This window comes from Podarcis muralis, chromosome 1 (genome assembly GCF_964188315.1).
Source record: "Podarcis muralis chromosome 1, rPodMur119.hap1.1, whole genome shotgun sequence".
NCBI lineage: Eukaryota > Metazoa > Chordata > Lepidosauria > Squamata > Lacertidae > Podarcis > Podarcis muralis.
The window spans coordinates 74227027-74254643 of NC_135655.1; the positions used below are offsets into that span (position 1 = coordinate 74227027).

The window sequence follows — 27617 nt, forward strand, 5'->3', positions numbered from 1 at the left end:
GCCAGCTACATCCTTGAGCTTCTGTCACCACCTAAGCACATTTTTGTTCATGGAAGTACCGGTATCTTCTAGGATATGTTTTTGTTTCTATTTCAATTTTTCACATTTTATCATTTATATTGTGTTGCTTAATTTTGTTATTGGGTTTTTGGAAACCACACTGTGATCTTTTTCTGAATGAAAATATTTAAATAAATGAATACAATCAGAGAAGAGACACAATTGGATGCAACTCTCTATATAGAGTGCTCTACACAAACACACACACAAGTATTTCAGGGTAAACGGACAATTTCTTTTCCCCTTTCTGCTTTCTAGCTTCACCCCATAACTTTGAGCTTGGGCGTACAGACCCAAGAACAAAGACAGCAAAAGTGTCAGATGCAAAGACCTGAGAAACCTCTATCTTAATTCATTCTGCGCTCATATTTACTGTTTTCTCCACAGTTTCCATGGAAATAGTTGTCTAGGCCCTGGCAGAAAGCCAAAGTGGTGTGCTTTTTTTCTCTCTAATACAGTAATCTAAATGAAGTCATTCATGGACTTTCCATCATGACCTCTGTCCCATATGTATGTGACAATACTTGACAAAAGGCCTGATTCAGAAACACTCTTAATCCAAAATTTTCCATCTTGCCCCGTTCCAGTAGGAAGAGAAAGTCACAATTTTGGTAGATGTATTTGGGATCCTCATTTTGTTTAAACTACGCTTTTTCCAGAATGTCAACCCAAGGGTTTAAAATGGGAATTGCAACGCCCCTCCCAGATCTAGCTTGCATCCTTGCCCTGGATTAGACCACTGGGAGTCCATTAGGAACGTTGTAACAGGCATTTATATTGCCATTGTAGCCTCCTTTCGCCGCTCCCTTTGTTTCTCAGTTGGATGTGACTAATTTTCTCTCCATGACCTCAGAAGCTCATGATCTGTTGCTCTTTCTTTTGCTCTGGCTGCATGGAATTTAATTGAAGGACAATTACTTCAAGAGCAACAGTAGCCCAGTGACATCGCATACAAAAAGGCCAAAAAAAAAAAGATACAGTTACATGCTTGAAAGATAGGCTGCACTAGCGCTCTGCCAAATGGCATCCTCCTGGCAACAAGCTCACTCCTATGGTTTCCACCTGTCTCTCCATTATCAAGTTCTTCCTTTTAGTTCAACTTCAGCAGCAGAAAGTAGATGTATTCATGTTTGCATTATTTATATGAACGAACCACCAATTGTTGCCAGTTTGGAGAAGTTGCAACCTTGCCCATATCAGCTGACTCAACTCACTACATCAATTCAAGATGGCAGCAGTACCTTCTCCTCAAAAACCACAATTTTTGTGGAGATCATCTTATGTGGAGATGTATGGGTTTTAAAACTTGCTCAAGATTCTTAAAGTGGCATAGTTATCTTGATAGAAATGGTCCTCTGTTTCCATCATGGGTGAGATGAGTCAGAGCGAAGCATTACAGCTACAGCTGGACAGGAAATTGTGCTTCCTCTGAGATGAAGCCATTTTAAGCCCACTTCAGGTGTTCCTACTCCATGTGATTAACACCCCATGGAAAAGGAAGTGGGGACGAGCTCTCTCACCCCCATCCCCCTCCACAAGCTGGAAGGTGACTGCTTGCAACAGGGATAAAACAGGTCTGATATTGTTATGTTGTGGGTGAACATATCAGACGACACAGCAATTCTTCAAACAGCTCTAGTTTATTCACAGGCCAGAACAGAACTGAACTGAAGGGTTCAGCCAGCCTGCTTATATAGAGCTCCACTACAACACAACAGTAGCAACTTTCTGTAACTATCCAATCACTGAACGCCACTTTCAATTCCTTATTTGCATATGTGGACCTGAGTGAAAACTATCTACAGTATCCCCCTGCTGGCCCAGGGTGAGAACTTCAGTACATAACAGATATATTCCTGCAATCAATGCTCTTCCTTCCTCTGTTCTCCTCTTACAGGCTCCCTGTGATTTTAGAACCCTTGAAAATCAGGGTTTGATGATGAGTGGGGAGTCTACAACATGAGCAGAGCTGGCTCACACTGCAGTCACCATCCAACTTGTGGAGGGCAACAAAGATGGCAGAGAGTGCAGGGCAAGGGCACTCGTCCCTACTACCTGCACCACGCTGATATAGGAACACCTCACTAGGACTTTATTCAAAGGAAATTTATTTTTCTTCACAGCTGTGCACCTCCTGGAATATATATTTTTGCATAGGATTTGTCGATTGGCTTGCGGGTGCAATTGTCTGTGGTTCTGAAAATCACGTGGCATTGGCTGGGCACATAAACACATCTGACTGCTGTTATCAGGCACACACTACACATTATGGAAAGACCTCTCCTCTAAGTTACCCCAGTATTAAGCAGTTGTGGCATGATCTCACCACATTAGTGTTTCCCCAGCACCCACAGAAGAGGCCAAGTGGGAAAATGCTAACACAATGACATCACGCCATAGCTTTCTTCTTCATTTCCAGGAATCCAAACACATTTTTCCCATAATGCATAGTTTCAGCCAGAGATATTCTGGGTGTGGACCCTAAACTTTCCAATGTTCTGTGCAGAAGGGATGTGGGGGTGTCACGGCTGCTGGAGAGGGAAGAAATATGTGCTGCAGACCCAGTAACAATCCCCCAAGCCTGTAATCATATAAACAACAGCATACTACTCATTAAGCATAATATATAGTTTGGCATTCTGTATGCAAAAATAAAAAATAAAAAACCACCTGTGGACTATGCCATATATGTATTATGTCTGCATCGTAAGGGATGATCAAGTGAAAAGCCAAGAAAAAGAATTACATCGAAAACATGTTTTCTTTTTATTTGGCCCCCTTTGCACAATTAGTTATCCTTCTTGATCCACTTGAGTTTCTCAGTTGTTTGCACTTCCTGGTGTAACAGACAGGAGAAAGAGCTGAAAGAAAGCAATCAACGTCTGAGCCCACATGCACACACAAAGAAACAACTTCTTGAGTCTTGATTCACTTCTCTTTTCAGTGATAAGAGATGGTAGAAACATTAGCAGGATTGCAATCTCTGATGCACAAATGGGCATGGAATACAGAGTAATCTAGAGACCTGGGACTTACCTAGACATAACAGGGCAGCCTCCTCTGTTTATTCTGATAAAGAGGTAGGGGCAAATAGGGGTCTAATTCTCTCTCTCTCTCTCTCTCTCTCTCTCTCTCTCTCTCTCTCACACACACACACACACACACACACACACACACACACACACACACACAATATGCACCCATGGATGCGGGGAATCAAACCCTGCTCCCTTCTTCATTTCACTTTGCCTGTCTGCACCCTTATCAGTTAATGCCTGCTCCTCCCCAGCTCAGCACACTTTTGGCATCCAATCTGGAAGCAAAAGTGCCCATGGAGGTAAGATGGGAGAGGATAGGTTCAGCTCCCCTCACCCTGACCCATCTTTTTGTTGTAAAATGTAGAATTCCAGGACGCAATGTGCCTCCCCATCGTGTGTCATGTAACATGGCCTGTATTTTGGTTGGTTGGTTGATTTGTGGCAGAAGATAAATATGCTACCAAACACAATAGACATTCACTGTGTGTCATATCTGAACTGTGGGCATGGGCCTTTCATTCACTTCTCTCTTCAAAACATACTAGAGAGATGATTAAGAAAAGATGTTTTATTCACTTTAAAGAGACAAGTGCTTACGAATACACGAATACAAAGCTCAAATGCAATCCATGTGGTGTACACATTTTGTATGGAACTGTCAAACCAGAATATCAGCCTAGCCCTGCCATTGGACAAAGTGTGGATGTCACAAAAAGAGAGCAAATCGCTACTTATTTACTTTATTATCAATGCATTTTTACTGCAAGGGTTACTATGCTTGGTTACTATGCACCTTGATGCAGGAGTGGGGATGCAGGAGTGCTCAATAATAAGGCAGCAAAATTTATTTATTCCTTTATTGTATTTATATTGCACCTTTTCCTCCAAGGAGCTCAAGGTGGTTCACCCCTTGACAGCCCTGTGAGGTAGCTTAGGCTGAGAGGGGGAGTGACTGGCCCAAGTTCACTCAGTGAGTGGGGATTTGAACCCTGGTCTCCCAGGTCCTAGTCTGACACTCTAACCCAGGCATAGGCAAACTTGGCCCTCCAGATGTTGGGGACTACAATTCCCATCACCCCTGACCACTGGTCCTGTTAGCGAGGGATGATGGGAATTGTAGTCCCAAACATCTGGAAGACCAGAGATTGCCTATGCCTGCTCTAACCACTATACCGTGCTGGCTTGGATCAACTCTAATTTTACATATAGTCAGCAAGGGTTCCTGCTTGAAACACCCTGGAATTCCTTGTCTATGTAGACAGAAGTTGGTGCAGGATCAAATAATCCTGAGATAATTACCGTATTTTTCGCCCCATAGGAAGCACTTTTTCCTCTCCAAAAATGAAGGGGAAATGTGTGTGCATCCTATGGGGCAAATGCAGGCTTTCGCTGAAGCCTGGAGAGCGAGAGGGGTTGGTGCGCACTGACCCCTCTCGTTCTCCAGGTTTTGCCCAGATCTCCGCAAGCCGTGGGAGCCCGGCGATGGGCTCCCGCGGCTTGCGGAGAGTTGCCTGCATGTCGAAGGCTGGGTGCGCTGAGCTCAGCGCACCCAGGCTTCGCGCAGCTCTCCGCAAGGCACGGGAGCCCGGCGCCGGGCTCCCACGGCTTGCGGAGAGTTGCCTATTCTGGGGGCTGGGGTCGGGGGAAGCTCGGGCTTCCCCCGCCCCAGCCCCACGCCTGGGGGGGGGGAAATAATTTTTTTCCCCTTTATTTCCCCACCAAAAAACTAGGTGCGCCTTATGGGACGGTGCGTCCTATAGGGCGAAAAATACGGTATGTTTGAAGCCTTCTAGATTCTTTGTGTAAGCATGTTTCAGAATTCATCAGGCACTTGCTTTCCTTCCATGTGTATTTTCAGTGTATTTTAATACAACTTTTTTAATTTTAGTGTCTATGTAAATGAGAAAAATGCAATTATATGCAGGTTTCACCCAAGCAAGCACTTCAATAGCTCCTTACAGACAATTCTGCTAGTTTACCTTTAGGGTGTTCTGTAATCTCCACACTCATTGCTAGTGCAATGCTATAAATGATTTCCTCAAGTAAATGCTTTGTAGAGTGGCTTCCTTGGTGAGGAAACCAAATGAATAGATTACAACAGTTACTGGGGCATTTTACACTCATTAGCTAACCAGCATAGTAGAATTAGTTCCATATATTAAATTCCTGAAATAAATAACCCCCTCTAGTATATCATTTCCTTTTTAAATGGACGGCTAAATGTATTTTCTACACCAAATGTTTCCCAGCGAATGCGCAACAATCCAGTGGTGCTGTGCAGACACTGGGAATAATTTAACCTTGATGTCCTCTGGCTCAGCTTCCACCTGAAGCTCTTTCGCCACAATTTGTGTCCACCTTTCATAGTCTGACTCCAGCCCCTGGCTCTGACAACTTCCCCCAATGTCCTAATGTCACATTAAAATGTTCATGCATTGCAAGCTCCTGGCAGTGATTTCCTGGTATGGGAAAGGGAAACAACGATAGGTTATGTTTTTAGGGACTCAGACCAAACCTTGAGTCTCTGAAGGCATGAATTTATTACAAAGCATCATTAACTGTGTCGGAATGTGCTCAGATATTTATGGTACAAGTGGGTGGCTTAACTGTATGACCCTTTTGCATTTCTAGTTCTGTAGTACACAAGATGACAGTTGCATTGTTATGTGGAACAAAACAGAGCATTCCCCCACCCCCCCGCCCCACCCCCCAAAAAACCTCCACAGGGAGCATCTTCCTCTAGCCTAGTTCTGTCTGTCCTGCTAAAAATAAAGCCAGCAGCCATTTCCTCTGACCCCATTCCACACCCACCCACCTTTACTGGCTTGTCTGCCCACACCTTTCACACAAAAGGACGAGAGACAAATGTGAGCCCTCTTTCAGGCCTTGGGGATGAGCTGAAAATAGGGGTCTGTCCTTGCCGGCTTCTCTTATGTAGCATATCTTGCTGGATGACTCGAGAATGAATTGGAGCAGGTCTTCTGTGGACCTGAGTTAAAGAACTGCAGGGTTAAGAGTGACTGGAAGGAAGATGGAAAGGTGACCCCCAAATGGAATTGCCTGAAAACGTTCTAAATCATACTGTTTCTAACTAAAATATTGTCAACACGAGGATAGAGCCAGGAAGGGGAAGCTCACCACGTAAGTGTTAGCCTACCTAGCAGAAACTGACCAATTGTAAGTGAAATGTGATACATCGTGGCCAGAGCCTCACCTCAGAGGAAAATTTGGGGGAGTGTGACTGGTTCAGTGGCACTGGGCACAGAGCCTTGGGAGCACCACAGCTATGTTGTAGAATGGAAGGGTGCTGCTGAAATTTGAGATCCCAAGGTCCACCACTGAGAGTCTGATTGATTCAGAGGTAGGGAGACCAGCTTTTCAGATAATTGCTACTTCCCAGAGTAGCCAGAGTTTTGAAACCGAGGGCACAAGGGAGAGCCCTGGCCTCTCCAGCTTGGTCCATGAGACTCTTTTGAGGACAAAGATTGGTTACCTCTTTTGCTACCCCCTTTTGCCCAGCCCTGAACTGGCATGTGGCCCTCAGAAGGGAAAGTAGCTCTTAGAATGGAAAAACCCCACCCCACCCCTGCTTCACAGTGTAAAAGGCAACAAACTGTTGGCATCCCTATGTGAGTTGCAGCAGTAGCTCAATTTCCAAATGGAATACAATATCTGGGATGGCCTCTTTGATATCAAGGGCACAAAGAAAGAGGTGGGCGTTTTTTGCCCGATGACTCCCTTAATGGGACAGTTAACATATTTGTCAGGTAGAAGGTGGCTGACAGCCATTTTAACAAGCCAGTTGTGAATACAGTATTTTTTACTCCATTTTTCCCCAGTGTTTATCTCCATTCACTCCTTAGCTGCTATAATGGTCTCTCATCAATCATTCGCCTCTCCCGCAGTTGCGTTTGCCAAACAGTGTTTGTTCTCCACAGATATCAGAATCCTTCTCATACATGATTCAGCTCATGCCTGCATATATTGTAGGCTCCCAGCTTGGGAATTGTGGCATCCAGATTTATTCTTTTCCCCCACTGGCTAGTGAGTGGAAGATAACTGAGCATAAGTCTCGCGCAAGGAATGCAGGGTCTGCGTAAGAGAAGCAATGTGAAATCTCAGTACAAGCTAGCTAGAAAATTGAAATGCAAGGAATAACATATGCCATGCTAAATATTTGATTTGCTTTTTTAAAAAAAGAAAGAACAAAACCCTCAACAATTAAAGACATCCTGCCAGCCACGACATTAGATTCTTCTAACAAGAGAAGCTGTCAATTGGCAAAGTGATGGGCAGTGACAGCCTGAAACAGTTGATTTACACGTTCCACAAGCCTGCAAGGCAAGATGAGACATATTTCAGAATGCAAAATATGAATGATGAAAGGAGGCTCAGAGGAAAGACCCCTGGAGAGCCTTCCCAGACTAGCAGGCTTCCTGATATAATAGGGCACAAGCTGCTTAGTGGGACACCGAGGATTAAAGCTAAGTCCCTGGTTAGCGTACGTACTACAGGGAAACCAAGAGCCAGTTCAAAGGATATTGAAAATGAAGTTGTGCTTCATTTGGTACTTGCACTCTGAAGCTGTCTAGCATCGGATGCATTTCTAAAGATATTGGTAGCCCTCATGCAAAGACCACTAGGGTGGAAAAATCCCTATCCCTTGGGGATCAGATGTTAAACTTGTCCAGCTGGCAGCATGCCCAGATTCCATCGTTCTTCAGTGAGCAAGGGGGCTGCAGACACCGAACAACTTAGTAGGTCACTGATTATAGCCACTGTGGCACCATGCAGTTCAGAGTGGATTGCAGTGAATCAACTTCTTCTGCCACACAAAGAGTCTAGAATGGCTGAAGGCAACGCTTAAGAATGTGTGCATTAATGCCTCGGACACAGCTTCACAAGTCTAGATTTGTATGCTGACTCAGAGATTGAAAATTTATAAGGGCTTTCGGAGGGGTAGGGTTGCCAGCCTGGATAATACCCTCAATCATACGGATGCAATGAAGGGAGATGCCCCCATTGCATCTCTTGCCACACTTCTTTTTTTATTGCATTTATATCCTACCTTTCCTTCAAGGAGCTCAAGGTTATCCCCCACCAAGCAGGATAAACCCTTTCCCCTTGATGTGCTGGATTCCCCACCCCATGAGATCCTTTAAAAGTGAAACATTCAAAATTGGCACCCCCCACCTGCAATCTGAAATGGTACAGTCCATTCTGCCCACTCTCTGAACTGCATGGGTAGACCAGCCTCACTCTTCCAGAGCCATCGCTCAAGCATCTTTCCCTTACCCAGGCTGGATTTCATTGAGTTCTCTGTCAAGAAGTCCCACTTGAGTCCAAGATAGCTTGTGTCCATTGGAGATCCCTCTGATTCAGGAGGTTACTGACATAGTGATACTGCAGTCCATTGACACCAGACATGCCACGAGGAGTCCTTACACATAGTTAGAGGTGTGACACACAGCTAAAGGCTGGGTAGAAGGCAGCTGCTGCACTAGGGACACAGCAACCCACAGTGTTTGGAAATTCTGGGAATGAACGCATACAGTATTCAGAGAGGGGGACAGCTCATATTCTTACACTGACAAGAGGGGACTTAGCTATCAGGCTTCCAAGGGACAGGTGGGCATCAGGAGTGGAATGGGGGTATCTCATGAATGCCCAGCTGAAGAGGAATCTGGCCATTTAAATAGCAGCTTGAGCTAAGCTCAGCTCAGGATACTTTCCATCTTGCAACCCCAGAGGCAGGCAGCACACAAGCCTTAGATGTGTCCAGCACTGCGTACTCACCACTCAATTTTTGTATCAGCACCAAACTGTTTTCCTGTCATTTGCTAACTTGTTCAGATGTAAAAGAGTGCTTTGTGCATGAGTGCCAGGGCTCCTTGTTCTGTTCCTGGCATTGCTCATGATTTGGTGCACGGCATCGGAAGTTACAGGTCAAAGATTTTAACTGGTTTAAATGGCTATTCCCTCTCCCCAGGAAAACCTGGGAACTGCAGTTCTGGGAGAGGGTCAGGGTTCTCCAGCAGAGAATGTTCAGCATCTTCCCCAAGCTACAAAGCTTCCACTGTGCCTCAGCATTGCCCTCTGTAAGTGGAAGAGGGTGGAAGCCACTGAGCTTGCTATGGTCACTAATACACAGTGCAGTCTAGTGCATATCTACATTTCAGAAGTACCGTAAGTCTCATTAATCCCAGGTAAGTGTGAAGAGGATTGTAGCCAAAAGGATGCTACTGTATACTCCACCATGGATAACCAGTAGGACTCCCCACCACCTCATTTCAACATCTTAGTTGATAAATCATATAAGGTAATTCTTTCACTAGGTAATGGATTGCATCTGCATAACTTTGCACATGAACAAAGCAATGGTTATGCTTTAAGTGCAAAAGCACAAATTCTTTGCTTTTTGATGATACTAGTCTGTGTCACAGCAGGCATCATCACCAAGCAGCCTTCAATTTGAGACAGAATGGGAAATTCTTCTACAATGGGCCCCTGTCCTTGTCAATGTTGTTATAGTAAAAATAATACCGTATTGTCCTGAATATAAGCCTCACTTTTTCCCCAAATTCTGACCGTGAAAAGTTAACATGCGGCTTAAATTCGCGACCTTACAAAAATGGGCTTTCATGGTATCGCTGCTGAAACAGACATATGGTAAAACAGAGCAGGTGTGAGTGCCTGCAGAATTTTTAGGGAGTGGCTTATATTCGGGTGTGGCTTATATTTGGGGCAATATAGTAATCCACCCCTGCCAAAAAAATGTGTTGTCCAATTAACTGGGGGCACAAATATTTGTAATCAAAATGTTTTAATTTATACACCTAACCCATTACTTGACCAAATGTTGCTAATTGATAACTATCTGTGATTACTGTCATTCATTTATTTAACAAACACCCTTTTATGGAGGAGGCTAGAGACCATTTTCCTATCTGCGGTCTGAAAGGATGTTCACAACTAACAAAAGAATTGGACCAGATGAATTCTGCGTGCAGAAGGTCCCCAGCATCTCTTGGTAGGGCTGAGAAAGACCCTCCTTGAAACCCTGGAGAGCTGCTGCCAGTCAGTGTAGACAAAACTGGGCAGGAGGTACAATTGGTCAAGCTCAGTGCCAAGCAGCTTCCTATTTTCACGTATTCATATTCCCTGGGACAACTCAGATACTCCACCAATGGTGGCTGGTGCTCATTGGGGCAGAAAAGAGGGAGGTCAAAAGTAGTTGGAAGTCAGAACCAGTGACTGGTGGAGCCAACTAGCTCTAGTTTCACTGCCACGCTCTTCCCTGTCGAGTTCTACAAAGTCAACTCTGGGACGAAGGAGGAGGAGGAAACTGACAACCAGTTCCACCCCATGCATGGTTGTCAGTAAGAAGAAAGATTGGTGGGGACTGGCTGAGGTTGGTGGGCGGTTCCCCATTTACCCCAATGAACTGGCCTCCACCAATGCTATTCCTGCACTGGCTATGACTTAACTTTTGCCTATACAGTGGTACCTCGGGTTACATATGCTTCAGGTTACATACGCTTCAGGTTACAGACTCCACTAACCCAGAAATAATACCTCGGGTTAAGAACTTTGCTTCAGGATGAGAACAGAAATCATGCTCCGGCGGTGCGGCAGCAGGAGGAGGCCTCATTAGCTAAAGTGGTGCTTCAGGTTAAGAACAGTTTCAGGTTAAGAACAGACGTCTGGAACGAATTAAGTACTTAACCCGAGGTACCACTGTACCTGTTTTGCCTAGCCTCCTCCCACAACTTGACAGAAGCTAGTTCTTACAGTATAATGCAGTCCTGCCCCATGCTTCTAGAACCGAGGCTGCAGTTCTGACCCTACATAACTGAATGCCTGCCCCATTGAATTCAATAGGTCATCCTTCTGAGTAGTCATGGTTAGGAGTGAACTTCTGGCTGCTTTCTGTTCAGCATCAAGAATGACAGCCAGCAGCTTTGTTCGCTGTGGTCAGTTTGATGTTTTCTGCAGGAAACATATGAGGTGTGGAGGAGAGGCCCTCGCTTCCAAGCCCATGGTGGAGATGCGTGACGGAGTCATCATTGCCCATTATTGCTTGGTGCACAACAGCAGTGTGTTTAGAGATGTGTCTCTCCGACACATTTTACTGTGGCTCAGTGGTGGGGAACCTCGGGCCTGGGGGGCAAAAGCGGCCCTCTGCTCATCTCTATTTAGCCTCAGAATTCTTCCCAGGCCACACTATCCCGAGTCTTTCTAGAAACTAGCTTATAGTACAAATGTAAAAAATTACTCCACCTACTTTTGCCTCCTGCCCCACCCACCACAGGTATTTGGCCCCAGGAGAATATTTCAGATGGGAACACGGCCCCTGGCCTGGAAAAGGTCCCTCCCCCCTCGTAACAAAATCCTGTGTAGTTGTGGAGAACCCATAAAAGTGTCCCAAACATAGCCTTAAAAAGGTGAGCTTTGTCTCCTTTGCTTCTTCCCTGACCTATGAAAAGAGATAACAAGCAGAGCTTTGCATGAAAACACTTGCCAGGAGTACCCCATTTGCATCTGAAAAGCCTGGCATTTGGGAAGTGCCCATCAAGCTGAGGGAGCCCAGGGTGATTGCTGGGAGACCTTATTGCCAGGGACTGTGTAATTAACTAGGAATGACATTGGGAAAGAATGGACAATTACCATCTTATCTAACTCTCGCCTTCCCTTCCAGTGCCTGCCAGGGTTGTTAAACAGAGCCTTTGTTAGATGCAGCATTGCTTCAAGTTGCTTTATCCCAGATTATAATAAGTAAACAATGACAACAATGCCTCGCACTTCTGAGAGGATGTCTGCCACTACAGTACTGTCCAAGCCTGCCTTTAGATTTACTCAAATCTCAGGCTTGTACACTGACATTAGCTCACTCAAGTTTTATGCACGTAAGGTTTCACAAAACAAAATAATTCTGCTTATCCTTTTCTCCCCGTCCCATCACTTTGTCCCCAACATTATCCCCCCCTCCCTTTCTTTCGGTTTTGTTTACCAGACTTGCCATAGATACGGCTTCCCCTGACTTTCGGGACACATTCACTGGCTTCCTAACCTTCATTGACATGTAAGGACTCTTGAGTTGGCCTCATTGACTTCCCTGGCAAGGAGAGCCTAGTAGTTGAAATATGCCACTTTTGAAGGCTTACACTAACGTGGGATCAAAATGGAAAGGGGGCAGTTTTAAAAACCAAATGTAAATTCTGACCAATGTAAACTATACAAGAAACAATTTAGATGTTGGAAAAGTCAAAAGAAGATTTAAGTATCAGTTGTAAAACAAACACCTCAAGATAAACTGTACATTATTCAGTTCCTCTATCTGTTTTACTGGAAGCTGGGTAGGTGAAAATTTGATATGTAGTCAGAACTCTATTGGGGAAAATAATGGTTTTGATCCCATTAACTTTAGCTGCTCAGTTAACTACTGAACCTTTTAAGTCTTCTTTGTCTATGGTAGCTTTATGACTCTGGGACAGGCAAGTTTAATTTTTGTTGTCCTCCCAGATCCTAGTCCAACACTCTAACCTCCAGATCATACTGGCTCTGGAATGTGTATGAACTGGTAATGTGGAACATTCAAGAAGAATTTTTACCCAGGTGAAACCTGAGAAGCATGGCTACTGCTTAAACTAAAAAAAATACTGAACTGGTGGGTTCTGAATGTTTCACCATGTGGAATCCTAGCTCTGCTCCACCATCTCAGGTATTCAGAAGACCCAGAGGAAGGGATAAAGGAAGCATCACAGGTGCAAGCAAGGGCACTCTTGTTTGGGGAAGGATTTTTATTATTATTATTATTCTGGTGGTTCTGCTTGAAGTTCTCTTTCCCAACAGTTTATAAAACCCAGATGTGATGTTTCTGAAGGTGTTGCCTGAGCTATCAGGGTTTGCCACATCTGACAGTGAATGACCATCAAATACGCTACAACTTTATTTACACCTACTATGAACTAGGTGATAATTGCAAACCTGTTATGGGTGCTTGAAGGATTCAATGTTTGTAGCTGGCTTACCCTCTCCACCCCCACAATTCATCATTTATTTTGGAAGACTTTGCTGCTCTCCCCACCTAGCAAGACATTTATCTTCAGCTTTGTATTATGGTAAAAATGGGACAGTGTGTCATTATCTTCACTGGTCTTATATTGCCACCACCCAATCTTGTTTAGTTTCCCAAGCGTGGAACCCCAGATGTTTAAGAATGTTGGAATTGTATTTGACAGCTCCATTACACGTGAAATTATTTACATATCCCAAGCCAACTGCAAGTGGAATTATTCCAAAATGAGATTCCATGCAATATAACAACTTATTGTGCCCCATGCTGAGGAGGGGGCTTCTCTTTCTCAGTTTAGATTCTTTTAACCCCCTAAGGCAGATTAAAAGAAAAGCTATTTAAAAAACATAACATTTGGGAGCAATCCAAAGAAAAGGGAGTGTGCCAATATTCCAGTGAAATCACTGAAATGTAGTCTGCAATCCAATACACATGTCTATCACAATAAACACAGCTTTTATTATGCTGTTAACATATAGGTAGGTGCTTAAACAATACAATTCTGTGCATGTCTTTTCAGCAGTAAGCCCCATTGAGTTCAATGGACTTACTCCTAGGTGAGAATAGGATTGCAAATTTGGGCTTTATATGAGTTAAGTCTCATTGAACTCATTGGGGTTTACTTCTGAGTAAGAAGTGCTGTCAGGCTCATTGATTTCTGTGGGATTCTCAACTTTTTTTTCCATACCCACTCTACTTTGTTAAAACTCATTAACTCAAACAAGATTAAGAATCCATCTTAGCGGGGTGGGGGTGGGGACAAGTCACCAAGCCAAGTATCCATTGAATATATAGTTGAAGTCAGCTTGAGAATTACCACTGCAATTGGTCCCTCCCTGATCTTCAAGTCAAGACTTGTACAAGGCAGACCCTGCATGGACTGGACAAGGGAGACAACCTTCCTTTGCACTTAAGAGAGAAGTTATCTATAGAAGGGAGGCACCCCTTAAGGTAGGAAGGGAAATCTAAACTGAACATAGTGAATGAACATATCAACATCCTAGAAATCTATAGCCCAAAGGGCTGAAACCCTCCAGTCCTTTTCTCTAAAAGTGGCTCCACTGATTTCATTGTGACTCTATAGAGTAAGGGTTTCAAGAGACTGCATATTTGAAAGTACAAGAACCATTTGTAAGACAATACAAGGGGTACTTACTTCCAGGAACCACAATACCAGGAATAACATTTCTCCTGTAGTAACTTTTGTGGGGGTCACCACATAATTTCAGAGCTATTTCTTCTGATTTGCACAGATATGATGCTACTTGCTCAATAACCTTTGCAATGCAATGTTATCTCTCTAACCTTCACATTGGTAACTAATAAAAATCAATATTCTGCGGCGGTTTATTAACAGTATAGGCTCACGTGTGTGAGGGTCTATATGTTAAAGCAGATAGCCATTTACTTTATGGTCACTACATTTTTTGGGGGTGGGGGGAGAATCCAAGTTGAGGGTGATGGTTTATTATTTATTAAATTTCTGAACCACCCTTCATCCGAGGAACACGGGACAGTTCACAATATAAAAGCGCAAAAATACATAATGTAGTAACAAAGCTAGCAATTGCGCACGCGCGCAGACACACATCACACAGTTTCAAAGGCCGTAGATTAACCAAAAGCCTGGGAGAGGAGCAATGTTTTTGCCTGGCACCTAATGGTTCTAATGCAAAGAGGAGCTGATCACCTGTCAGAGTTAGGAGTTATGCCACACCCCTAGAAACATGTAGAATTGGGGTGTGTAACAAGTTTTACTGCAGTACTTGGCCAAAGTTTGCAGACAATGGGCTCTGTCCCACCTGGGATTAGAGCTGCCACATGGAACATTTTTAAGCAGTGACCACAGAATATATGATCATCTGTTTTTCCCATATTTGACTTACATCCTCCCTAACCATGTTTCTTGCTTTGTGATAGAAGATGTTCTCTGAACTGGAACTATTCTAACCAATACATAGCTTTAATTTCCCCCTGTGGTATTTAGTTACTGCTGGATCAGCATTAATTAATAGCATTGGCCAGCCATAGCACAGAGCAGCAGCTTTCCAACTTCTTTAGACCCAGGACACACCTTCAACATGCATTTGGGGACCCATTTCTAATTTATTTATTTCATAAACATATATCGGTATGGTTGTAGTGATGCTGATGCTGAAACCCACCTTAGACCAGGCTGTGAACCAGCAGTGGATCCTGACCCACCAGTTGAAGATCAAGGGCATAGAGCAATGCCTGAACAGGCAGAGTAGGCAGAGATCCCATGGAAACTCCCCTATGAACTCTGTGGAAAGACATCTCCATCTGCCCAGTCAGCCTGCCACCTTTACCCATTCACAGTTTTAGACAATGGAATGTTTCAAAATTTGCATAGACACCCACAAACTAACATTAGCAAACCATCCAAGAATATCTTGTCAGTGACATCTGTCTTCTTTGGAGGGTCAAGTATAATGCCCAACTTGCCTCTCGGTTGGTAACAATTTCATTAACCTCATTATTCTACAGCCTGGAGATGGTCTTATTTTGAAAGGTAATTAGTCAATGCCTTTCTCAGAGCTCCACTGTTCTCTTTTCCAAAGATGTTTACAGTGTGAGCCTATACATGTCTACTCAGGAGTAAGTCCTACTGCGTTCATTGGGACTTACTCCCACTGTATAACATTGCAGCCTTAACAGAAGTAACCCCCATAACAGTCAATAGGATGTACTTTGTCTTAAGTGTGCGTGGGATCGCCGCCTTAGTTCTCCAAACGAGATTTCAGTGCACATTGTCCTTTTCACTGACAAAAAGAAAACAATCGCTTTCCCACCACACTGTTCACAGTAAAGAAAGATTCTAGCATCTTGGCCAGAAGTTCGGTCATTTTTACTAGTTTAAAGGACCTTTAAAGGACCTCACCGTTTAAATTTCTCCTTATTCAAGTTAATTACCCTGCAAATTATATTAGCTGCCAATCCCATCTCTCTCACACACCCCCAAAAAGCAGATCCCCAGAGGCAACTGCCTTCAGTGCCAAATCGCTCTCTCCGCCCTCCACAAATGCCAGAGCCCTGTAGGCTAAGGTAAAGCCCTAAGGTGCAACCTAAGGGAAGGGTGCGATTATCTGGGAAAGCGATCCATAGATCCGGGGCTCCCCCCGCTCCAAATTCCATCACTCCCTGAACGGAAGAGGCTTTTTCGCTGTCTGAAATCCCCAGCCACCAAACGGGTGTCGCTGCCTTCGCAACAGAAAAAGCCAACGCCGTGTGGACTCACGTAGGATCAAGAATCGGCGTCTTCCCACAAAAATCTCGGCCACTTGGGGGACGGGTGAGGTTAGGGGGAAGAGCCCTCGAAGCGAGGAATCAGCCCCGTCCGTGGCGCGAGCACCGTGTAAACAAAGGAAGAGCTTATCTCGGTATCCCCATCTCGCCCGTGGGCAGGTGAAGAGAGGCTTACCTTATGAGGTTCTGCAAGCCTTGCTTGCTGGAATTCCGCCTCAGGATCGCGCTGGTCATGGTTGGGGAAATGAACCCGGGGCAGGCGCTGAACTCCTGCCTGCGCGGAAAGCCGCCTCCTCCTCCCTTCTCTCCCTGCTTTTTAATAATCTCGTTAGATAGTGTGCGCGCTCTCCCTCTCTTTCCCTGTCCAGGAAGTTCTGCAGCTGGTTTCCTTTTGTTTCTCTAAGCCCCCTATCCGCGTTTCCCCCACCCCCCAGCCCTGGTCTCTTCCACCTCCACGTTCTCCTTCTCAGACTACTGGAAATGTCAGGGAGAAGGAAAGCTTTCAGCTAGCTAGCAGAGGTGAATCCCCTCCCTTTCTCCCATCTGATTGCAGAATAAACTCAGGGGGGAGTTTAAACTGAATGGGACACTTCCCTGCCTCGTTAATAATTCATTGCATTTCTAGCCCACCATGGAGCTCAAGGTGCATGGTCCTCTCCACTCTGTATTTAATCCCCACAACAACCCTGTGAGGTAGGTTAGGCTGAGATGCAGTCACTGGACCAAGGTCACCCAATCAGCTTCATGGCCACGTGGGGATTGGAACCCTGGCCTCCCAGCTCCTAGTCCAACACTCTAACCACTACACCACACTGGCTCTCATTCCTTTCCTCATTCATCTTTTGGTCTTTCTCTTTCGCTTCCACTTCCCATTTGTCTTCCCTTCCCTTTCTGATCCATTCAACGACCCCTAGCTGTTTCCCTATTATGTAATCACAAAGCAAATGTTTGCAAATCGATAGTATGAAGCCAGGCTGAAGGCATTTCTTAATAAGAGCTGAGCAAGTGACTGAAGATAAATTTATGTGGCTGCTAAAACACTTAAGAGGCAATCCAACTGAGCTCTGTTGAAAAAAACAGTGAAGCTATGGGCCAAATCTGCTGGTCCACTGTAGTCCAGTAAACCCCCATGGAATCAGAGTTTTCAAATACCCCACAGAAGGCACAATCATGTAGGATTTAGTGTGCAACTGGTGTGTAAATTGTTGCTGATGATAAGAGCCAGTGTGGTGTAGTGGTTAAGAGCAGTGGACTCGTAATCTGGGGAACCGGGTTCGCGTCTCCACTCCTCCACATGCAGCTGGGTGACTTTGGGCTAGTCACACATCTCTGAAGTCTCTCTGCCCCACTCACCTCACAGAGTGTTTGTTGTGGGAGAGGAAGGGAAAGGAGAATGTTGGCCGCTTCAAGACTCCTTCGGGTAGTGATAAAGCGGGATATCAAATCTTCTTCTGGATTAAGCCAGTGGCCCATCTTGTTCAACAACCCGTAGCAGCCAAACCACACAGTACTCTCCCAATGGCTATTCAGAGGCATCCTGCCTCCAGCAGTGGAGGTAGAACACAGCCCTTGTGGCAAAGTGGCTGTTGATACCCTTATCCTTCTGGAATTTGTCTCATCATCTTTTTAAAGCCATCCAAGTTGATGGCCACCACTGGGAGCAAGTTGCATAGATTAACTACCTAGGTGTTGTACTAAGAAGTGCTTTCTCTGATATGCCCTTAATTTGTCCAACACTGACCTTACTTGGATGTCCCTGACTTCTGAGTGTTATGAGAGACGGATTAACTTTCTCCACCATGCATAATTTTGTAAGTCTCTATCATGTCTCCTCCTACTTGCTTTTTCTCTGAACTTAAAAGCCCCAGATGTTATATTTTTCTTTCCTCACAAGGGAGTTGCTCCATCCCCTTGACCCTTTTCTTACTCTTTTCCAGCTCTATGATACCTTTTTTTGAGGTGACAACATAGGAGAGAGCTCTGCTATATGTTCATCTAGTGCATGAGTGATGAGAAGCCACTGCTACTCATGGTTCCCCAGAGTCTGCTCACAAAGTGGAAAAAACCAAGTGTGCAACATCAGCTACAGGGAAGTTGCCCTAACGTGTGAGATGGGGCAATTTGTATTAGTGTGTAATGAAAAAGCTAGAGGAAATTATAAAATACCCTCTCCCCACAAACCAAATCTTTCCAGTACAATCAATTTGATAGGGATGGTGAAAATAAGACAGGGTCATCAGAAAACTTTGGAGTGGAAAGGCAGGCACCTCCACATACAAATTTGCAGAGTCACAGTTGCTCATTCAGGGACTGTGAACTTAGACTGGGCACCTTTTCTATATTACAGTGAGCCAGCCATACATCGAGGGCCCATCCCCACAATAGTGTAGGCACTGCACCAGATCTGCTACCCTTTTGTTGCCCAACCATGATGAGACCATGGAGCATCCAACAGGGGAGGACTATCACATTTATGCCCTGCTTATAAGCTTTCTGGAGGCCCCCAACTGGTCACTGCAAGAAGCAGCGCACTTTCTCGGTGCAGAGAAATTGTGCTACTGGGAATGGAAGAGCAGGGAGTATCCATCATTTCCCATGTACTTCACCTGCTGCATGAAGAAAAAGTCCTGTCTGGGCTCTTGTCTTGACCCAATCCACTCAGATGAAGATTGGGCAAAAGCAAGAGGAAGACTTAGCCAGGCCAAGACAATGGTGGCTCTGTGTTGATAGGTGCCATGGTGAAGTTGCAAAGAAGGAAAACAGCATTTCAATAAGAATAATCTCTTGCTGATTTCTATTACAAGGAAGTCTTCAGATAGATTATACTGGCCAATCAATCCAACTATGCATTGACATCAGTGAAGAAGTGTTACGTAGGTCCTCTGTGTTCAGATACTTTAGGATCCATCATGTGAGATGAGTGGTTCCAGATTGTAAAACGCTTTACCCATCTTCTCCCCATGTGAATCATTGGAACCGTAGTTCTGTGAGGAGAGGCCGGACATCTTGAAACAAATTCTCAGCACCCTCATTGAACTGAACTCCAACGATTCTTTAGAGAAGCCAGGACAGTTATTAGGGCTGCAAGTTTGTTTGTTTGTAGATATATCTGAAGTCCTCTGGTCTCTAAAGGAAAGCATTCCTAAGGGCTTTAAATGAGTTAATCTGGAGTGAGCAATTTAAAGGCTGAGGGCAAGGAGTCATAGCATCACTAGCCGGGACTGGAGCTAAATGAAAAAAAAAATGGTCCAGTGGTTGGTCACCATGCTCTTATTATAGCCTGGTATGCAGCACAATTCATAGCAAACTGAGGAGGGGCAGAGAGGAATGTGAAAAGATGACTTTGGTGACAAGAGGGAGGCTGGGAGCATGGTTGTCATAGGGGACAGGGTAAGCATGGGCAGAACAAGGCCACTCAGCTCAGTGGCCTTTACCAAAATGATTGCACAGGCAGCCCATCTGGGTATCACCATTGTCCCCAATGGTGGGGACAATGTTCTGATGCAAGGGAAGACTGCATGTTGAAACCCCTGATTTACATGGATTGTAGTGACTGGATGTTTATAAAGGAAAATCAGCTCCCTGCAGGAGCACTGCACATGCCTTTCTCTGTGACTGGCCCCTCCAACACCTCACAGCTTCTCTTTCCTCTGCCCCCCACCCTCATTCCTCAGGCATCATGTAAGACTCAATCTGCAATGATATGATAGGTGAACACTTGTATGCTAGCAGATGAGTTTCCAAAGCTAATAGGGCAGTTAGGATCAAGGAGAAGGATCAGTCTGAGTGGCAGTAGGGAGGGGTGGGCAATGGTGAAAGCAGATGGAAGGAGAGAAAAGATAAGTTCTTCTGTGATTTTTGAGGAATGAGTCAGCCATTTAGGTGAGTAGATGCTGCAACAAATGGAGCTGTTTTAGTCCAAACGTTGGGTGAAAGATGCCCTGGCCTGAGCAGCAAATAATTCAGTGTCATAGCCATTAGACAATGGCTTGCTGGTCCCAAAGGTATGCTTATATTTGCCACAAGAGATGAAGAGTGTTACTCTTGCAGTAGTACCACTGTGACTTCCTGTGCTAGGAGTGTCCAAACTTTTTTCAAAGAGGGCCAGATTTGATGAAATGAACATGTGGGAGGGCCGTCCAAAAAGTTGTTGAGCTTTTTTAGGATTTTACCCCAGGAAATATACCGCCACAGGGGCCGGGGCTGAGTTAGGCCCCTGAAACAGACTTTGGACTTGCCTGTCCTATGCTGTGGTACAGCTGGCAGAAACTATTGTTACATAGAAAAGAGGGAGATGGAGCAAAGAGACCCTACTTTATCCTCATCCCCTGCCCTCCCAATAGGGCTTTTAGAACTGCCCAGTGATATGGGGTTATAATTTGTGTACACATCATGTGCCACTACCACACACCCGTGCATTTCCCCCGTGTTACACACATGAGGAAAATGCATGGCATTTAGAAGCCAAGGAGTGGGAGAAAATCTTCAGAGCTGGAAATTTGACAGCACTAATGAGGAAGAGTGTTGTGTTACTTTCATGTTAGAAACATTGATGAATACTCTGCAGAGGAGTCTTCAGGGAGTGTCTTTGGTTGGGGGGGGGGAGAAACTGGTCCATCTGATCATGGTCTGGGGCTCTAAGGAAGCCTGGACTAAAGTACATTTCACATTGTTATCAGTCACTTTTTACATCACCTAGCACAGTGTTTCCCAACCTTTTTTGGGCAAAGGCACACTTGTTTCATGAAAAAAATCTCGAGGCACACCACCATTACAGCCCCGTGACGTCAGCGCGCAGCGTCACGCCGGGAGGGACGCACGAAAGTGTAAGTTTCAATTTTCCCCCTCCCCCTTGCCTTCCTTCTGTGCCAACCGCCAAAAAGCCAAGAAAAAAGCCAAGACTTTAGGGCAGCAGGTCGACACGGAAGAAGCTCCTACCTAAGGACAGGTGCGACGGCCGTGTCCTCTTCTGCCACACTTGGCAGCCCTGCCTCACGGTCGTGACTGCCACCCTCATTTCTCCCCGCAGGTCGAGTGGCACAGGCAGCCCAATGTGTCCAGCCCAGACACAAGCCCCGCTTCCCCACTCTAGATCCTGAATGCGACCAAGTGCTCTGGACTCCCGAGCAGGGTGGGAAAGAGGACTCGCATCTGGTAGCCTCCGGGCTCCTCGCCTGCTCGAGGGATGGCATTGCAGGCAAGCTGCCGGCCGTCGCCATCGCTGCCCCCTCATGCGAGTGGACCTGCCCGGAGTGGTGGGCCGGGGGAGGCTCGCTCTCTGTGGGGATGTGGCCCGCACGCGCGGCCCCGCTTCCTCCTGCCCAGGGCTGAGCTCCTTACCCGCAATCTCGGTCTCGTGCACGCGGATCCCACTTATTCTGAAGCTCGCGCCACTAGCCGGGGCTCTCACACCGTGCCAGGGCGAAGCGGCGCGGCCCACTGACGTCATCGCGGCTCGCCGCCGCCCTCGACTTCCCTGTTCCCTCCCCTCCCTCGGGTCGCTGTGGTTACCGAGGACTGCAAGCTGCTCGGGCGAGTGTGGGGCATTAAGTGGGAGAAGGAAAATTAAAATTAAAACTCGCCTGAAGGCCGCCTCTCCGGATACAGTGGTGCCTCGCAAGACGAAATTAATTCGTTCCGCAAGTCTCTTCGTCTTGCGAGTTTTTCGTCTTGCGATGCACGGTTTCCCATAGGAATGCATTGAAAATCAATTAATGCGTTCCTAGGGAAACCGCCTTCAGACCAGGTCTGGGGACAGTCTGTCCCCCGACCTCTTCTGAAGGCTGGGGGGGGACAAGGGCTTTTCTTCCCACCCCCAGCATTTTAAAAAACCCCGGGACAGCGGAGGACTTCTCCGCTGTCCGGGGCAATCTTAAAATGCTAGCGGGCGGCATTTTAAAATCGCCCGGGACAGCGGAGGACTTCTCCGCTGTCCGGGGCGATTTAAAAGCCCCTGGGAAGGCAGGCAGGGGGGACAAAGATTTTCGCCCCCCGCCCGCCTTCAGAAGAGGTCCTGGACCTCTTCTGAAGGCCGGCGGGGGTCAAAAGTCTTTGCTCCCCCCTGCCTGCCTTCCTGGGAGAGCGGAGAAAGGCAGTGCGTTTCTCCGCTCTCCCGGGAAGGCAGGCAGGGGTGAAAGTCTTTGCTCCCCCCCGCCTGCCTTCCTGGGAGAGCGGAGAAAGGCAGTGCGTTTCTCCGCTCTCCCGGGAAGGCAGGCAGGGGTGAAAGTCTTTGCTCCCCCCCGCCTGCCTTCAAAAGCCGTCGGGGACAGCGGAGAAACGCGCTGCCTTTCTCCGCTCTCCCGGGAAGGCAGGCAGGGGGGAGCAAGGACTTTCGCCCCCCGCCCACCTTCAGAAGAGGTCCTTGACTTGGCTGGAAGGCTGGCGGGGGGAGAAGCCTGCTCCTCCCCGTCGCCAGCCCCGCAAACTCGGGGGACAGCGGGAGAGGCGCAGCGCGCCCTTCCCGCTGCCCCCCGACTTGGCTGGAAGGCTGGCGGGGGGAGAAGCCTGCTCCTCCCCATCGCCAGCCCTGCAAACTCGGGGGACAGCGGGAGAGGCGCAGCGCGCCATCCCGCTGTCTCCCGACATGGTTTGGAGGCTGGCGGAGGGCTTCCTCCTCCCCCAGCCCCGCAAGCTCCCAGAGCGATGCCAAAGCTGCACGCAGCTTCGGCATGGCTCTGGGTCCCGTTCTGGGGGAGGGGGAAGCTCGGGCTTCCCCCGCCCCAGCCCCACGCCTGGCGGTGGGGGAATAATTTTTCCCCCTTTATTCCCCCCCCCCCCGCCAATTTTTCCCGCGGCACACCAGGCAACGTATCGCGGCACACTAGTGTGCCGCGGAACACCGGTTGGGAAACACTGACCTAGCATAATGAAATGTTTGCATGATTGGGATTTTTAAATTGCCCTTTCTCCCCTGTAACTACCCACTTTGGGTCTGGCTGCTATTTTTAAAAAGTCCTTCCTCCTGACCACCAAGACCACCATCACAATCTTGTGACATGCAGAAGGGAATCAAGACTGCATTCTCCCAGCAGCCAAGAAGGGCGGTGATGAAGTATTGGACTCTGCTGACATTGCCATGAATGGCTCTCTGTTGTTACCCTCCATCCCACAAGGCTAGCCAGGTATTCACCTGAGCTTTCCCTGACCCATAAGATGATACATTTTACTGTTCGCATGTTTATGTACCGCTTAGAGATTTCACATACAGTGGTACCTCGGGTTAAGTATTTAATTCGTTCTGGAGGTCCGTTCTTAACCTGAAACTGTTCTTAACCCGAAGCACCACTTTAGCTAATGGGGCCTCCTGCTGCTGCCGCGCCGCCAGAGCACGATTTCTGTTCTCATCCTGAAGCAAAGTTCTTAACCCGAGGTATTATTTCTGGGTTAGTGGAGTCTGTAACCTGAAGCATATGTAACCTGAAGCGTATGTAACCCAAGGTACCACTGTATTAAGCTGCTTTGAAATAATTTTAAATAATACAAAATAAAATAATATCCTTCTCATACATTGAGCTACCATCTCCTGCTGAAACATCCCATTGTCTGCTCTCTAGGCCCAGTCATGTATTAGTTAGGAATCTAAACAACTGTCATGATCACCACAAAAATGTCCAAGCTAGTAATGCACAGAAGCCCCTCAAACAGCCAAAACACACCTCAAAACAAATGATGGGGGGAACCTTATAATAATCAGGTAACCCCCACAACGAAACAACCCCATGAAAAAGCTTAAAAAACTTCATGTGAGGGGTGATGGGGTTATGATACACACACAGGCACCATGCTACAGATTTTAGGATTAGGACAAGAAGCAGTGGTAGATTTAGGCTTCTATTCAGCTAATGTTTACTTGAAGTAGACCCATTGAAATGACACTGTCTAAGTGTACCCCACACAAACTTACTCCAAAACAGGGGTACAATGAGAATGAACTCCAAAGCAGGGGGATGTTGCACAGTAAACCATGCAGTGCAAACACAGCAGAAGTGAGAAGGGGGCCAGTTATCAGCTCACAGCAAAAGAGGAAGGGTTTAAAGGTAAGAGAAATTTCAAGGGAGGAAGTGAATCAGTCTTTGTGGTGGGTGGGAGGGAGAGAGCCCCAGAGAGGGAAAAAGGACACCAGCCTTCATTAATTACACAATCCTTTTGCTATGTGGGGCTGGTTGCAAAATCATCAGAAAGCTGAAACATGTTTGGCAAGAAGAGAGGGAAAAGTTCTAGCAAAAATCAATTCTGGCTAGGCCTTCTCACAGAGCAGGATAGGCCTGCATACACACACACACACACACACACACACACACACACACACACAGTATATAAGACCCCAGCATAAAGGGATAGCAAAGCAGCCTGGTGGTAGTACATATGTCACCTGAAAAGGAAACAAATACATTTAGGCTGCTTCTGGTGGAAGCAAATTTTGTTCTATTGCAAACGGGTTGTTCATATATTATTTTTCTGCGTGCAAGTTAGTTTCCACACATTTACCCTTCCCATTCATCCGTTCATTCCTCTGTGCTAATTTTTAGATTGTAAGCTCCATGGGGTAGGGACCTCTCCTCCTGTGCTCAGTAAATTGCAACACACAGAGATGGTGCCATAAAAATGACAACAACACAGCAAGGGTGTTATTTGCAATGGCCTCCACATGGGGCTGGGAAAATAGTTTTGACATTGAGTGGCTAACAAATGGCTAAAATAGCTAGTGTTTCTTACCCCCGTCCCCCGTCCCCCATTTCAATGAGTGGTTACAGGTGGAGTGACAATTCTAATCCATATTAAGTGTTGTGAGTGTGGCACTAGAAAGAGTGATTGTTGTGGAATAATTAACAGATGTATATGTCCCATGTGTGAGTGTGTGGTGATTTGGTTAGCTTGGCAGCAATGGGGAGTGTGTGGCTCCTCCAGATGGTGGACTCCAGCTCCCATCACCCTCTGCCAGCATGCCAGGGATGATGGGAGGAGGACTACACATTGAAAAGAGGGGATTTTCAGCTTCCTCTGGCTGAGCAAAGTGCTAGGTATTCCTCAACGTGTATGGCGGTCCTTCTCAGATACGCATTGAAGCCATCACATCATTCTGGCTAATATTTAACTTTTCTGTGTTTTCCATACTAGTTGATATCTATTCTTTTTCAAGGACATTTTCTCTTCTATTTAATTTGCTAATCTGTTCTCTGTTTATAATTCTACCAATATATCTGCAGGCTCTGCACAGTTCGTGAAGCAAAAATGAAAGTGGTACTACTGTAGATGGATCCACCACTGTACACTGTGATTTGCAGAACAACAACATCTCGCTTTATTGGCCAAGGGAGCCAGCGTACAGCTTCCGGGTCATGTGGCCAGCATGACTAAGCCGCTTCTGGCAAATCAGAGCAGCGCACGGAAACGCCATTTACCTTCCCGCTGAAGCGGTACCTATTTATCTACTTGCACTTTGACGTGCTTTCGAACTGCTAAGTTGACAGGAGCAGGGACCGTGCAACGGGAGCTCACCCTGTCGCGGGGATTTGTTTGTGTTTTGTTTTTTTGGGGTTTTTTTCCCCTGCTCCCTGTCGCGGGGATTTGAACCGCCAACCTTCTGATTGGCAAGTCCTAGGCTCTGTGGTTTAACCCACAGTGCCACCCGCGTCCCACACAAAGATGTACCATGGCTTAATAAGCCAACTTAGTGTTGTGCAAAAATGCTGCTCAGTACCTTAGCTGTGATTTGTTTACTGCCAATAAATCACATGAAACCATGATTTGTTTATGCTTACAAACCTTAGTTTGTTTAAACTATGACATAGTGTCAAATGTAAAGCTAGCACACTTTCTTAACCATGGTTTGCTTCACCAGACAGACACCAGATGATCATTCAACTACAAAGGCTTGAGCCAAGAGCAGCTGGAAAGCAAACCAAACTCTGGAGAAATAAACCAAGGTTTGTCTGATCACCTGTAGGATTGCTCTTGTGTGACTCGTGTCTTGAACCACAGCTGGGGAAACTTTTTAAGCCCAAGTGCCACATTCTATCCTAAGCAACCTTTTAGGGGCCACTTGACTATCTTGGGTGTGGCCAGAGGCAAAAGTGGGCATAATAAGGAATATGAATTTTACCTTTGTACTTCAGGCTAGTTTCTATACAAGCGCTCCTACCCTCCATCCAGGCAAAAAGCATCAAAGAATGGTGCAAGAAGGGCTGATGAGGAATGTGGCCTGAGGAGAGTTCTGAGGGCCAAATGAGAAAGGCCTAAAGGGCCACATGTGACTCCCTGCCACTCTCAGACCTGAGGTTCCCCATTCTTGGCTTAAACAAACCAATAGTGTTACATGTATACCAGAGTGCCTTGTTATTGGTAAATTAAGATTTCTTAAAACTAAAGAAACCCAATGGCACCTTGCTAGAGCAGAATCTCTCTGCAAGCAAGTTAAGATGAAGACATACTTTGCAAGAGGTCAGTTGCAAGTCAGCTAAGGCTGCCATACAAGATTTGGATGCTCAAAATATCTGTATCACTGAGAGCAGCAGAGCCTTTGGCACGGTGGACAACTTTTCTTTTTTCTCTCCACGAATATATTGGAATATTCGGCTTTTGAAATCTACATCCCCCTATGGAAGTTTTGTAGAAACTGGAATTGGAAATTATTTCTTTTCCTAAAGATTGGACGTGCTGTAAAGATTTGCTAATTACACGTGTCTATCGTCAGGGGGTAGGATCCCATTAAACACAATCCCTTTCATTTAACTAGGGCATTAGGTTAAAGGGCTGAGCGCTTCAGATGATAATCCCCATGAAACTAGAGCTTTAAGAGCTGTATCCCATCCTCATTCTTTCAACAGCACTTGTTTGCAAATACTGTTGCAATTCCCAGGCAGAACAGCTTGGTACTGGGGGCAAGTTTCAATCAAACTGTTACTAACCAAGGGCACATTCACATGACCAAATTCACATAGCCATAGGATTGCAAAAGTGGAAAGTATCTCAACTCATTACACTGAGATGCGTTTGTCGATACCCAATAATCCCAGCAGATTACTCTGTATCTACAAAGCTATTGTGTTCCACGCAAAAGACACAGGGACATCATGCTTTGCAAGGAAAAAGCTTAATAAAATAAAGTAAGCCGGATGCAGGTGGCGCTGTGGGTTAAACCACAGAGCCTAGGACTTGCCGATCAAAAGGTCAGCAGT

The 27617-nt window shown here is 46.0% G+C and overlaps 1 protein-coding gene across 2 annotated transcripts in view; it reads right to left on the reverse strand.

The window, feature by feature from the left end:
* LSP1 (lymphocyte specific protein 1) overlaps positions 1-27617 on the reverse strand; it is a 77899-nt gene that overhangs the window by 32952 nt on the left and 17330 nt on the right. Inside the window, exon 1 of one of the 2 annotated variants that reach the window (XM_077931420.1) lies at positions 16616-17049. The exons of the other annotated variant lie outside the window; for it this stretch is intronic. Coding sequence (XP_077787546.1) covers positions 16616-16674 — 59 coding nt within the window. The 5' untranslated portion in view covers positions 16675-17049. Of the gene's footprint in view, positions 1-16615; positions 17050-27617 lie in introns of those variants that run through there. 2 annotated transcript variants of the gene reach the window in all.